This window comes from Lissotriton vulgaris, chromosome 12 (genome assembly GCF_964263255.1).
Source record: "Lissotriton vulgaris chromosome 12, aLisVul1.2, whole genome shotgun sequence".
Lineage (NCBI taxonomy): Eukaryota > Metazoa > Chordata > Amphibia > Caudata > Salamandridae > Lissotriton > Lissotriton vulgaris.
This window is the reverse complement of record NC_141700.1, coordinates 455,702,975-455,718,541: the sequence shown is the minus strand read 5'-3', so window position 1 is coordinate 455,718,541 and position 15,567 is coordinate 455,702,975. Positions and strand designations below refer to the sequence as shown.

Here is a 15,567-nt window from a genome sequence, read left to right as displayed (position 1 = left end):
GTGTGCGCTGGTACAAACAAGCAGGTCTTTCTGCTTGAATGCTTCCCTTTTTAATTGTTGTCCTGGAAAACTTTCCTAGGGTGACTGGCCCTACAAGTTTTAAAACACTGAATTTACCATAAAGGTTTCCAAAACTTAGCCCACTGACACATATCAAGCAAGGTTTCATGATAAGTCATGATCCACAAACATTGGCTGCTTTTTACAGGTGTCCGGGCCCATTTGTGGTCCCAATCCAACACTGCTTGGAAGCGCGCTTGAAACCGGGTCCAATGGAATAGGTGGGGCCCACAGAGTGTCTGTCACTGCAAGAGGCCCAAACCTGCTCAGGAATGTGTCAGGACACCATGTAACTGACCCTCCCACTGCAGGGCGGCTGGAAGGTTTATAGAGGTCTTCCTGAAACACACCTCCTCCAACATGAACCAGGCACATTCGCAAAACTGTATTCTATGAGGATTAACTGGGAGTTACTGCTTTTTACTAGGTTACTGGTCTTCTATTTCTGGTGCTTTACAGTAATTTTAAGTTCTTCTTAGAGTTTCTCATTCCTCAAATGGGTGTAATTTCTGATATTTATATGTTTCCCTCGTCTAAATTGCTTAATTTTGCTCACGAGCATGTCACTCATAGTCATTGAATGTCACTCATATTTACACTGAAAATATGAAAATGTCACACACAGCAATTTGAAACCTTGACAGCTATGTGAGTGTTAAAACCCTGCTTAACAAGCAGCCGCCAGACACTGGGGCCCGGATGCTTTCGAATTCACTGTTACGGCCAAACAAACACCCGAAAGCTGTTCGAGGCTCAATTTTGACTTCAAAGATGCCAGGCCTGGATTCTTTCCAACTTCCAGCCGCCTCTAGCCCCCACAGTTTAAATGATTTTCCGCGAAATTCAGGAGAGGAGGTTTTCCACTTTTTTTTAAGCCAATATGCCCATGTGTGAAGGCAGACGCCTACTAATTTTGAGTTTAGAGGGAGAAGAATTGTTCTTCAGCGTTAATGCTACAAAACCAAGGAATCCTAATTTCAGGATCTATCCCCTCTCCCATTTAACTACATTGTGTGACTTTGGTCAAATTTTTATTCATAAATATTCCCTTATCTGCTAACAGATGGTGTCCTTCGAAACACGTATAGTCTGTTTATACTTTAAAAAATGCACCTTTTCTGTTACCAACAGAAACATGTATTTGCTGCCCTTAATTATTAACACAGGTCTTAAAACTTGGCAAGCACGGATGCAGCTCTCCCAGAGCCTGGATCGAGGTCTGTGGAGCTCTCTGAGCCGAAATCTCAGCTTGGAATCAACCGCCATCAGTATCAGGACAGGTGTGGAAACATAACAGACCCAGCACTTGTCACTTGTTTTCCACTAGTTTCTACTTTCCTTTCTCCCATGCTCTTTGCATTTCTTTCCCATATACTCCATTTGCTTTAATTTTTCCTTGGTCTCTGTTTTCTGTTCTGCTAAGCTCTAGACTCATAGGTGAGCACAGATCATGCAGGTGCGCGATGACACAGGTCTATCTCACGGTATGTAGTCTTGTTGGACCAGGAGGTGTTAAGCAGCACAAGCGCGGTGATGGCAGCATACTGTGTAGTGATCAGTAGTAGTGAACAGGTCAACAGGCTCACTCACTTTAAAGTTCCACTGCTGTGTGCTTTACACACCCAAGGCCTACTTCAGGTAGATGTGTAGTGATGCGCAGGAGCAGTTACTCTGCGCTAGATGTGTGTGCCTGGGAAGGGTACAGTACAGGGATTTTTAATATGCTGCTGCCTGCTGTTCTTATCATTGTTTTAACAGTGACTTTGAAATATCTGCACCTTCATGCACAAACCAAAGGGGCATTGGTTGACTAAACTGGTTTGATTTTTGTATGCTGCTGCCTGCTGGACTTTTTATTGTTAAAAAAGTAATTGTGACATATTTGCGCCTTTATTCACAAACCAAAGGGCCATAGACTGATTAAACTGGTTAGATTTGATTTTTGTATGCTGTTATGCTGGGAGACATCGATTACAACGCAGGCATTGCATCGCAATGCCTTTACATCGCGGTCATTACAACGCAAGTCGTTACAACAACTTGCGCTGGATGGCGCTCTAACCTAAGGAATAGTATGATATATTATTTCAACACCTTACCTAATGTACTTACACTGGAGTTGGAATAGTAAATCATATAACACTTTCTTCCTGAAACCACTCATCCTTAGCAAAAAGAGAACTGGTCACCGAGCCTTCTCCGGTGCTGCCCCTAAGATATGGAACTCTCTTCCACCGGAAGTCCTCAACGACTGCCTTCAAACTGGAAGCCAAACGATTCCTAATAAACAAATTCTTACCTTAACTGGGCTAGGCTCACCTGCTCGAAATCATTGATCCTACAATCATTGTACCCACATTTGATGCTGATCTTCTTTACCTCATTGTGTGCCCTCCTTTATAGCCCGCTATGTACCTGGTTATTGTATTACTCTCCTTAAACCAGTTGTCCTGTAATTATGTGATTATTCCTGTTTTGTATTCTTACTTGATGTCGATATTGCATTTTTTCCTTCCATCCTTTTGTAAAGCGCTCTGATATCCTTCGGGATCTTGTTCGCGCTATATAAAATGTTATAAATCAATAAATAAAATACTAATCCTAAATCCAGCACCCTCCAGTGCAAGACGTTGTAATGACTTGTGTTGTAATGAACGCGATGTAAAATACTGCGTTTTAAATGTATGAGTTGTAACGTCATACATTCTGTTGTGCTTGTTATTGTTTGACCAGTCACATTTAAATACTTGCGCCTTCATACACAAGCCAAAGAGGGAATTGTTTGACCAACCTGGCTTCATTTCTGCATATTGCTGGAATTGTTTTTATCACACACTTTGAAAGTGTTTTCACCTTGAGCCAAGACGAAAGGGGGATTGCTTTATAAAACATACTTGAGTTTTGCATATTACTGGATTGCTGATTCTTTTATCATGCACTTTGAAAGTATTTGCACTTTTTCCTTTGCTTCACCAGCTACAGTTAGTATAGATTCTATCATTAGATACTTGCTAATATGGTTTGATTTTATCCTACATGATGCGTTATTGATGGTGTTGTTTGTACTGGTCTATAATATGTGCTCCTGAAATTGTGTAATTAGCTTTGTTTACCATACAGAAATGATAAATACAGACACACATCTGCATCAATGTTCTGAAGCATCCGAGCAGTTTTCATCTTAGCCTTGTGTGCCTGCCAGTTTATGCCCTACTTACTAATAAATCCCTGATAGTAGATATTGAAATTGCATCCTCAGTTCATTTTAAATACTATAGAGTGGTTAATTTCATAGAAAATCCCAGACAGACGCAAGTGTGTGGCATGCACATAATTCACACCAGTTTATTTCTCTTAGAACTGTCAGGATACTGGGTTATGTCTTGTGTTCTGCTCATGTATATTGTCAGTCGAGTCTGTTAAATTGCAGATTTGGATTTGCCTTTCAAGTTATTTTCTATCAATGTCAATTCTAATTCAGACCCTATGTAGTTGTTCTTCAGCGATAGGCAGTTCCTCAAACAATAGGACCAATCCTTTGCACTGCTCTGATTCCGGTCTCAGTTAAATATTCTGCTCTTGACAATACTGTTGCAAATGGTGAAGCTTATATATTAAGAGTGTTTCTTACTTTCTTATTTGAACTTTGAGTACGCGAATATAGAGGCATTTAATTAAATGTTGGAGGTTTCAACTCAAATATATCAGATTTTTTGGCGGTGGAGCAAATTGGTGAGTGGTGGGGGCCCCCTCCATGTACTTTGCAGGGGGCCCCCTCAGGTTTCGTTACGCCACTGGTTTGATTGCTGTATTGCCTGTTTGTGTTTTGGAGCGAATAGTAAAACCCCAACAAAGAATTGTTTAAAGAAAAGAAAATAAGTTATCAATATTCATGATGTAGGTTGGATTGTGACCCACTCTGAATCGGAATTAAGGGAACAGACCTACTTGAATATCGGTTGGTTCAGTAACTTCTTTACTGGTGTCAAAGACATTGGTTGCTAATTGCGACTGGCTTTTTGCAACTAGTAATTATTACAATGGTCCATAAGAATCCAACCCCTAGAGAGGTGTACCAAACGAACTCCCTCCATGATATGCCATGAGCGGACTGGGTGTGAGGTTAGCCTAGCAGTGAAAGTAATCAGTATTTTCTTTTAAGAACCACTTAGATAAGCATCAGGCGCAGGCTTCCAAGAGGTGTAACCGGTGTTGCAAGTGATTAACCCTAAAAATCGTCAGTGGTGCGAATAAACAGGTCTTGCTTTATTAGCCCAGCTGTAATTCGATCCGGTGAGGTTCTCTCTTCAAAAAACACTGCACAGTCGGAGAATTGTACTTTTAACTCCTATTTGTCCTGTGCCAGTCTCACAAAGATGGCGCATGTCTTTAAGGTCTTTAACCCCTTAGCTGCGGCGGCTATTCCGCCGCAGTGCTAAGGGGGAGGGGGGCCGCGCGGCGCTCCCGTCCTTGTGACGGAACCGCTCCGTCACGAGCTTTGGGTGGGCTGTGCTTGTGACGGAACGGTTCCGTCACGGCCACGCCTGCTTAATAGAACGCGCCGCGCAGGTGCGAAATCAGCGCCGCGGAGGCGCGGCGAGCGCACCGTGACAGGGCCGTTCCGTCACCAGCACAGCCCACCCAAGGCTCGCGACGGAGCGGTTCCGTCACGAGCACGCAACGGGTTAACAGAGTCTACATGCTCATATTTTCTTCACAGGCTTCTGATTCTGCACAGCTGACTTAACTTTACCTATATTTTTAAAAACATTGTGTTTGTTTAAAATTCTTATTTTAGACCCTGCCTGTATGATGACTGGATCACTCTCTGCAACAATATTTCTAAAGGACCCTAAGCTTGTGCAGACTGTATAGCAAAAGTTTCAATACATTTTGTAGATTACAAGTATAAAGATATTTTTCACCTCAAAACATATGTACTCACTAATCTTGTGAATCTGCATGTTTGTTTTTTTCCTCAGGAAACATTTGACTGCATCTTTGATCGGCTCATATGTGATGTCTCTTGTGTCCAAATATGTACAGAGTCCGCAGAGTTCTGCAATGTTTTCTGTCAGTGGCAGATTACAAGTTCCTAACCAGTTCCTTTGGGACAAAATATAAATAGGGTATTTTTACCATACAATTTTTCCTACAATGCATGAAGAATCAACATACTATTGCGAATTAAGCTCAAGTAATGACAGTAGCTCATGTTTGGTCACTCCTTTACTTTTCTCGTTAGCTAGACATCTAGTGTAAGAACATCTCCAAATTTCCGTTTCCATATTGTGCCAGGGGTGGCATCGGATGTGCCTTACATGTTACAATAGCAAAACAGGCCCCTCAACAAGTTGGCCAGAAGTTACTTGGGCAACCGCTAAGGATAGGTACACTGAGTACGATTATTACTTCAACTGTGACATTATTGCACAATTAGTTCTCAATAGTTAATTTTTCCCTGGAGGTGATGTAGTAAACATTCCTTCATGGTGAGTCCATTGGGTTTACTCCTAAGGATTGGTTTCGTAGCTCCATTACAATTATAAGCACTGAAAAGTCCTGCCTAAGTGTGGGGATCAAGGAGCACTTTTTACAAAGACTCATTTTGTGTCAATTTCAATTTCATAAGTCTTTATTTCGATTTAGAAATCATAAAAGACATTACAGCAACTAGACACTTACAAATTTAAAATTACCCACTATTATATCAGCAATCAAGTTTTGCAATACCACATATTACTTGGGACCACATCAATTGTTGACCATCCATTAGTAGTTTAAAAAAAATAAATTACGTACATATGAACAAATATTTAATGAATCTGCTTAGAATCATAAACAGTTCATTCCATTGTAGAGATACATTTAAAAACATTCCTAAAAATTACAAATAAAAAACTATAAATTCATCATTATACAGGGTATATAGTATCAGGTGACATAAGCCCATTAAAAAACTTTAAGAGAAACCCTTAAGATGTCACTAGACTCATTTTACGTGCTCGAATAATCCACATCCAGTGGAGAAACTTAGCCACAGTTATAACCACGGCCTGAGAATTATCAGTTCGGAGAATCCTAACGGACTCGCGACCTGTTTTCAAGCCCAACTGCAAACAAATAGGTTTTAGCCATGATATCCTGGGAACTTTATATTCAGGGCAGACAATAAGTATGTGCCCAATACCTTTCTGTTGGGTGGGGCAGAAGGGGCAGGTGGAACATTGTCCCCCGTGCCATTTCGCAGTGAAGGCATTGAGTGGTAAAGTCCCCACCCTGAACTGATGATATTTCTTCCTGTCCCCAGTGATAGTAATCCAGTCCCAGTAACCCTCGAGGGCTGGAGAATGTTTTAGTCCTAGGAATTCCACCGTTAGTGAAGGCCCGGTACAGCGTCCGAATCTTTTTAACACAAGCATGTTCCAGTACAAGTCCCTGAATGCTTTTCTAGGGGGAAAGGAGTTCACTAATGGGTCATCCCACAGAGGGGATAGACCCATATCCATGTAAATGGCCCTTGTCTCCCTCAACCATGATATTTTGTGGGCCCTATCGGCATCTCTAACCTAGAGAAAGGCCCGAGCGTACTGGGAGAGTTCTGGGGTAACCCACAATCTCCTCCAGTAAGCAACTGATCTATAACGAGCCATATCTTCGAGGCATTGAGATCCCAAATCGTAGAGGAGAGGAATCAAGGGGGTTGATACTGGAAGGCCTCTGATACTGCGCAGAAATTTATTTTGCGCGCCCGTCAACTTCTTTAAATTGCTAAATCCCCACAAATCTGCACCATAAAGAACTGCTGCTCCGACTTTAGCATCATAGATCTTTTGGACCGGGGTAATTGGCCTAGTATGAGACAAATAAAATTCTTTGGTAAGGGCTCCCGCCAATTGTGCGTGCTTCTTGACCAGCTGGTTTGAGTGATGTTTCCAATCTAGTTTAGATGATAGGGTAATGCCCAGATAAGTGAATACTTGGGTCTGTTCGAGTTGAACCCCATTCATTACCACCTTCCCTCTAACATACTTGGATTTATGTAGGACCATGAACCTAGACTTAGTTGTATTAATGAGAAGTCCATGATCATGGCAGAAGACTTCAAAAACATCAGTGGCCTTCTGGAGGCCCTGTTGGGTTTTTGAAATTAGTAGCGTGTCATCTGCAAACATCAACAGGGGGATCAGCTTACCATCCAACTTAGGAGCATCGGTTGGTTGATGTTCAAAATAGCTGATCACCCTGTTGATGTATAGTGAGAAGAGGGTCGGTGCGAGTACGCACCCTTGGCGGACTACCCTAGCGATTGGAAACTTGTCCGTTACACTCCCCTGCTGGTTCCAACAGACTTGGGCAAAATTGTCCTGTGTAATCTAATTAAAAGGGACAAAATATCCAGGGGCATGCCCTGATCTTGAAAGGCTGGCCACATTTTTACACGTGGCACCAAGTCGAACGCTGATTTAAGATCAACGAAAACCGCATAGAGCCTGCCCCCCCTAAAAGCACCGCCCGCCAATAAATTAAAACAAATCTAAAAACTTGGTCAACCATACTAGTGTGGCTGTGAAACCCGGCCTGAAGAGGCGATAGAACATCATGCGTCTTAATCCACCCCTGGATTCGCTGCAGTAGTAGCCTTGCCACCACCTTTTGTATACAAGCTATAAGGCTGATCGGCATGTAATTTCCTGGGTCCGAGCACTCCCCCTTCTTAAAAATCAGGATAATCTCGGCACCCTTCCAGGACACCAGTATGGATGAGCCCATAGCGGTGCTGTTTGCTAGCAATTGAATATAGGAAGCCCAGAGCTCCTTGTCATGCATAAATAGGTCGGCTGGGACCTGGGGCTCTAGACTTTGGGATCATGTTCAAAATCTTGATAACCTCTGTTCTGGTAAAATATAGAGGAATAATAACCTGGTTTAAAATGGAAAGAACCTCACTCTCGTCACCATCCGCGTCAGTAGACGCGAACTGGGACGCATAGTGAGAAACCCAAAGGTTAGGCGGAACATGATTAATTGGTTCACCCCTTTTAATCCCCCTTCCCCATTTGACCATATCCAAAAAGGAGCACATTGATTTTTCTCTACTGGCGCTCAGCAGCTCCCTCCAGTACTCTTCATCCCACTCAAGTTTTGCATTGTATTGCATTTTTTAATTCATGACTCGGACATTCTTAATCCTAGCCATATCTTTGGTTTTTACAGCATCTGATAGGGCTTTATACGCAACCCAACAGGACTTGCCATACCATTGGTCTTCCTTTGTAACAGGCCTGATCTGCTTTTTTTTCACCTTTTATACGAAAAAACACCTTAACTGGCACAAAAATTTATCTTGGATCAGGCCAACATTTGATATAACTTCCTCCACAGTCGTATTTTTCTGAAGTTCCACTATTGCCTGGACAGTCAAATCCCTCATAGCAACAATACTTTCTTCTTTCATTGCACAATTAGCCCATCTTATTCGTCCATGGTCATTAAAAAGGGCTAATTCCACACAGTCCTGTTGGCCCCCGCTTTGGGGTAATTTGAACAGCCTAAATTATCAAATTAATGGGTCATGATCGCTCTCTACCAGTTCCACTATCAACATATCCTCGATGCTAGCCCAATTCTCTTTATTAATGAGGATATAGTCAATGCGGCTGTGGGATACTCCATTGTTAAAGGTAGAAGCGCCATGTTTATCAGAAGCCGTTCTTCCATTTGTGGCACGAAGGCCGTGCTCTACACATAAGACTTTAAGTTGGAGCGCGGCCTCTGACCATTTTTTGATGGGAACTAATGTCAACTGAGGGATTTTCCAGATATGATCTTCTTCCAAAGTAAGATCTATATCATAGCTGTCTAAGGGTTCAAAACAACAGTTAAAATCTCCTGCTACTATAATATTACCTTTTTTACGGTAGGACTCAAGAAGAGCGTCTAATTGATCAATTACTTCAGAGGATTTGCCTCCCGGCAATCCCCTGGAATAAATGTTAAAAACAAATAGGTCCTTACAATCAGGGCATTTGACTTTAATTAGCAGAATATCTGCACTTTTGGCATCCAACTGATAAATGGAGTATCTACTATCTTGCTTTACCCATGGAAGTAAACCTCCCTTTGGTCTCCCCCCCAGACTAGGATTAGCTGCAACAAAAAAGTTTAAATATCCATTTTTAAATTCAGGTTCCACCAACCATGTTTCCTGGAGAAGAATTAGGTCCCTTGTGTCTAAGAAGGATAACCAATCCAAAGATGTTACCTTACTTCTCAGCCCGCCACATTCCATGAAACCAAAGTCGGTACATGGGGAAGGTTGGGAATGTTTGATGATATGTGGCAAGCAATATCAACCTGACCCTCTTTTGGTGTTATAGCATATAGTTGACTCTCCTTGGGTAGCTCATGAATTGGATCAATTCCACTCTTTAATAAACCATCAGTCCCAGGTTGGACGTTAGCTTGCGATAAGATGTTTTCAATATGGGTAGGTACTCTATCATTACTAGAAGGCCACAGTTCCTCTTGATCTCTACCCTCTTCTAGATAAAGTCAATCATTATTATCTAGTGAATTAAAGATCTCAAATCTATTGCTAACTGATAGAGTGCTACTTTGGGGGACAACCAGTGATAAACCCTGACCCGTAGCCTGAATTCCTGGATTGGATGGTGGAGGAAAGAAATAACCCAATGGTAACACGTTTACAGAGTCCTAATGAATCCTAACGGATCCAGTCTGCCTTAGGATGAGTCTGACCAATTCCGGGGAGCTAAAGTTGACAATGACACAATCCCCCTGCATTCCCTTGCTTAGGTGGCCCACCCATGATACCCTGCCAACCATCTTAAAATTAGCATATAAATGATCTCCCAGTACTGTTTTGTTGCTCAGAAAGTGTAGGGCCTTGAGCGCTGACCAATGCTCCACCTCGCCTTCTGGAAGCTTGGGTACATTTGCCAGAATGATAGTATAGGGGCAAGCTTCCGCGGGTAAGTGAAGGAAGACTTCCCTAGAGGAATTATTCGCCAATGGAAATAGTCTCCCACTCAGACTCTTAGGAGCAGACTTTGCTGGGGGATTTGTGTTTTGTGTCAATGCTGGTAGATATGGGGCTGTAGTAACTGTAGTATTAATGGACTGGAGAGTTCCCTGCACATTAGTTATTGGAGCAATAGGAACAGCAATGTTAGAAGTCGGTGCTATTGGTTTAAGAGCCCCCCTATCCAGTAGGCAGTAATTTTTTAGATGTTTTTCTGTAGAATCTAGCCTCCGTTTTATAGACTCAAGTTTCTTCATAACTGGGTGGAGAAGTGCTCCAAATAGTTCCTCCATGTGCCCAATCAACTCAGGCATAATTCCTTCATTAAGGCCATTTGGGAGGGGTGACTGTGTATTAATCCTGAGTTTGGGCACTGGATGAAATATTTGGGAAGTAGAATTTTCTAACTGCGGACCCAACCCAGATGCAGAATTTTTATTCTTAGCTAGCTTAGCTTGTTGGCAGCTACCTTTCGGAGGACCATTAGCTTTTCTCTTTACTGGATGTTCTTTCTTTCTAGCCCCAGGAGGTAGTCGTGACTGCCTAGTACCTGTAATAGGGGGAGAGGTTGAAGAACTAGGCGTAGGAGAGCGAACTAAGTTGGAGATTTGTAATACTGGCACACTATCATTCTGTGAAGGCACTACCAGCACCTGTGGGAAATCAGGATGGAGACATATACTTCAGGAGGCCTCAGAGCCCAAGGCAAGGTCAGGATTTAGGTTCGAACGATGTAAGGGCTCTAACGAGAGCCTCCTCTCTACTTGTGCTATCTCCTTATTAATTTCCAATTCAGCCCGTTTAAGAAAGGCATCCATCATCCCAACCCCACCACCACCTATCCCACCCCTATGACTAGTTTTACTCATGAATACACCAAATTAGCTTGATCCAATAATTATTCAATCAATGCTGAGGAATCGCACACTTAGCTAGGCACCGAGTCCCGTTGCATCATGGAGGTAGCGATGTTAGAGGATTGGAGTGGTCCGACCTCCTCTGGCCTCTGACGGACGCAGACGGCCCCGCCCTTGTCCTGGGCTTCTCCCAGATGCTCCCACGCAGCGGGTGATGTCGCACAATATATACCATCAGCAAGGGGGGGGGGCATTGCTCAAGCCCCGCTGCAAGTGTGGGCTTAGGGTGACTCCTGGGAGATGAAGTCCTGGGGATGTTATGTGCGCGTCTCACTCGCGCTAGCTCCCGGTCCCCTCCGTAATTACACACCAGTTTTCCTCAGAGTCTTGTCCAAAAGGCTAGAGAAAGGCCTCCACTCCGGCAAACAGCTAACAACACCTGACGCTGTGGCACCCGCGAAGCAGGTGCGGCGAGGTGTTTTAAGGCGTCAGCAGTGGGGCGGTGCTCAAGCCCCGCTGCAGGTGTGGGCTCAGGGTGACTCCTGGGAGATGAAATCCTGGGGATGTTATGTGCGCGTCTCACTCGCGCTAGCTCCCGGTCCCCTCCGTAATTACACACCAGTTTTCCTCAGAGTCTTGTCCAAAAGGCTAGTGAAAGGGCTCCACTCCGGCAAACAGCTAACAACACCTGACGCTGCGGCTCATTTTGTGTTATATCTTCACCTTATTTCAGAAAGGCCCAGAAGTATGTGTGACACAAAATTATAATTCAGCGGCATAAAAACAAGCTGTATTGCCAATTCCATTCATTTACTTTAAAAGGAGGAAGAAAATACACCAAGCCTTAGGAAGGTAACTAAATTAAATAAAAGTTAAATTTTTAAAACTTCCTTTACAAAGCCTTGTAGTGAAACCCCTCCCAAGAGGCAAATCGTCCTCCCCCTCCCCTACTTCAACTGCGTTCATTTCACCCTCTAAATCACACCACTGACAATGTGATTTGGTGCCTTTAAAGGTTGCAGTTTATTTAAACAAAGCATGGTTATACATTTTTCAGTTTCATGGTCATTTCCAATGGCCATTTATATCATCCATGTTAAAACATTTTATTGTCTTTGCAATTATATCCATACATTCTTGGTCGTTAAGTGGTCTCAGCCAACTCAACTTCTACGGAGGGGGCCCACATGCCTGGGCATCTAATTCACAGGTTTAGGCTTCAACTTGCTACTGACTTGGTGGGTGTCCCTCAGGACCGGCCTGGGCTGTAAGTGCCCTCCCGCTTGCCCTGGACCCCTTCTTGGGCGCTCCCTGCTCCTATGGGTCCCTGCAGTGTGACATCCCAAGGACCCTGTGTGAGCATCTCCTCTATCCTGCAAGAGGCTGAGTCCTTACAACTCGCTCCCTTGTTACCCCTGGCGTGAGGCACCCCAAGGACCTTGCAGGATCATCACATCGTCTCTGTCTATGGCGGTATGCTGTCCTTGGCTCCCTCAGTGCCCTTGCGGTGATGCATTCCAAGGCCACTGAGTGAGCCTTCAATCTACCTCTAGTAATTTATCTCTTTTTCTACCTTTCTTGGGTTCCTTCTGCTTCACCTCTACCCCTGAGGCTGCAACGCCCGCTGCTTTCTGGTGTAGCTGGGTGGGATTTCTTTGTACCATCTGCGAGGGGAGGCTGTATAATTCTCGGGCCCTCCGCCCCTTCTTATCCCCTCTTGCCGCTCAACCGCTTGCCCCCGGAATGGGGGGACCATTGCTTGCCCTGGGGTGACCAATCCTGGTTGCTCCTTTTTCGCGGGCTATGCAAATGGGCAGGGGGACTTCCAGCCTCCAGGCGGCGTTTGTCCCGGGCCCCCATTGGGTCCGGCTTTGCCTTCCCCGGCCCTGTGTAGGTTGTGACAATCTAAGAAAGACACTATAACACTGCACCTTTTAAGGGCACCCTGACCTCTAGTATACCATTATGCCCTTCATGTGGCACAAATCCTTGGCTGGAGTAACACTTGAGGGGTGCGGAAAGGCTGCTCTCTCTACCAGGGCCCCCTATCTCACCCTCTGAGGACTCCCACAGAGGGAGATTGAACAAAAGAAGTCAAGGTGAGAAACAACATCCCTAGTCAACGACAATGACATTGATGTCAAGAAGAGGTATAGCGCCTATTTACTCACTGTTAAGACTGGGTTGTTGTTGAGAACACATACAACGGTGAGGAGGAGGAGAACATTGACATGAAGGCGTTCATTAACGTAGACGCATTCAACATAGAGACATGGGTCAACATCAAGACACTCTTATGATGCAGAAAAGAAGATGTCGGAGTGCGTATCGAGGATGAAACCTTGCAGGCTTCCCTCTGAATCAGACTCTGAGTACTCTGAGTACTTCAGAGCTAAACCTTCAGTACAGCTCTCCAGTCTTCATAACAGGATCTTCTTCACTTTAAAATGCTTGGTGATGTTTACAATGTCACCTTCTCCTCCACTTCCTCAGCCAGCTGTGAAGTCTCTGCCTCAAATATAATTACTGTAGAAATTGCTCCAACCATCCCTACCAGGCATCCGCAAGCACTTGCTCCAAAGACACCTCCACCAAGACATTCCAGATTAAATTCCCGCCATAGATCTAGGTCAAATTCGAGGTATCACATTCACTATTTACTTTATTTATTTATTTTATTTCAAAAGTTTTATTTAGCGCTAGCTTGACCCGTAGGTATCAGAGCGCTTTACATACACACTGTAAAAAACAGAAGGAAATTGCATTACATAGTAAGCAGGCAGTAAGGAAGCAAACCAGAGATAAAAAATACAGCATGAAAAATAAGTAAACAGTGCATCAGAGAGGGAGAGAACAAAAAAAAGGTGATTAACACAGTCCGGTCACCAACTATCCTTGAATGTCAAGAGAGAGAGAGGAGTCAACCCGGATATTGAAGTCCAGGTTAGTTGACGCCTATGCACTGTTCTAAGAGATGGTATGCTGTTTATAGCACTTTGAACATGGTCATAGGCACAGATCAAGCAGAGGTGCAGTTTGCTAGGCAATAGTCACAGTTCCTGATGCAGAAAGCAGTCTGCACGAGTCGCTAGAATGTGACTGTGTTACCCTGCTCATGGCTGGCGCTATCTGCTGCACTGTCTGATCCGAGGCTTAATAACTGTTCGCACTAGTTAGAGTGATTCGTGTGGAGAAGACCGCGACTAGGTCCCTCGTACTCTGAGGTGAAACCTATTTGGATCGAGAAAAACGCTCCGTCCTGGGGAGCCTTGTTTAAATTTGGAAGAATCGACTACTTACTGAACTGTGATACACAATCGAATTAGTAGTGGTTACAATAGCCACAAACTACACAATTAGAAGAATAGACTAATGAACTTTTGCTGAACGGCAAAGCAAGGGCTATAAACAGCCAAAGATACAGAAGCCCTGAGGAAGTCGTAAGGGTTACACCTGCATACGACGAAACGCGTTGGCACAAGGGAGTGGAAGAAAAAGAACAAGAATAAAAGGATTAAAGACAAAAGACAACAATATACATTTCATGTGTCTTTACATGTTGAATTGAATGTACTCTTATTGAATATGTTTTAGCCTGTGCAACAGAAAATTGTGAATAGTGATTTCAACTTTGTGTTGAGCCTTTGGAGGGATTGGGTGTTTACTCTCCCTTTCTATAAGCACGGCCGTATTTTGTGGGTGATAACTGTTCGCAATTAGAATAACGGAGTGTAAATTTTACATGAGCGCTCATCATCTCTTTAAAGACCGCCCCTTTTCTGTAATTCACATTAAGAGTATCTGCAGTCTTCACTATGGTTTAATTTTTCTCTGTACCTGCCACGCTTAATTACTCAACACTAACTGCGACTTCCAAGTATCTGTGAAGGAAACTCTGCTACTTACTTTATAGGATGAGTTGTTAACTTACTGGATGAAGGACAACAGAAGGTTCCTAAATATATCTAAACTAGGATTCTTTTAATTGGCAATCACACCAAGGTCACTCTCCCCTGCCTTTAAGTGCAGGATGATTTGTGAGTGCCTGCTAATCGAGACTTTTGCCTTCTTGACACCGGGTGCTCCCTTTGCTGCTGCCCACCCATGCCTCACGGCCCCCGCTTCACGGGAGCCGTTCGAGGGCTTGCCATCACCGGATTGCCTGAACCTAAGAGGTAATCGACGCGGGAACTGCACTGTATCAGGGACTGCGAGGACCAGCGGGCGCTGCGGAAACAAACTCGCCTCAGCTGGCCCTCTTCCCGCCCCCTCCCGCCGGACTTAAGAGTGGAGGGTTGATTCTACCTTGTGTGCCTGCTAATCGAGACTTTTGCCTTCTTGACACCGGGTGCTCCCTTTGCTGCTCTCCACCTACGCCTCACGGCCCCCGCTTCGCGGGAGCCGTTCGAGGGCTTGCCATCACCGGATTGCCTGAACCTAAGAGGTAATCGACGAGGGAACTGCACTGTATCAGGGACTGCGAGGACCAGCGGGCGCTGCGGAAACAAACTCGCCTCAGCTGGCCCTCTTCCCGCCCCCTTGTAGTATAATAAGCCAGTCAAAGACGCGCTAGCGGGACGCGCGCGGGGCAAAGCGCGGTGCGAA

The 15,567-nt window shown here is 44.2% G+C and overlaps 1 protein-coding gene across 1 annotated transcript in view; it reads right to left on the bottom strand.

The window, feature by feature from the left end:
• Window positions 1-15,567, bottom strand: part of KCTD19 (potassium channel tetramerization domain containing 19) — a 2,885,268-nt gene that overhangs the window by 1,533,773 nt on the left and 1,335,928 nt on the right. Inside the window, exon 6 of the mRNA XM_086945566.1 lies at window positions 5,006-5,166. Within this exon, the coding sequence (XP_086801692.1) occupies window positions 5,006-5,166 (161 nt within the window). The remainder of the gene's footprint in view (window positions 1-5,005; window positions 5,167-15,567) is intronic.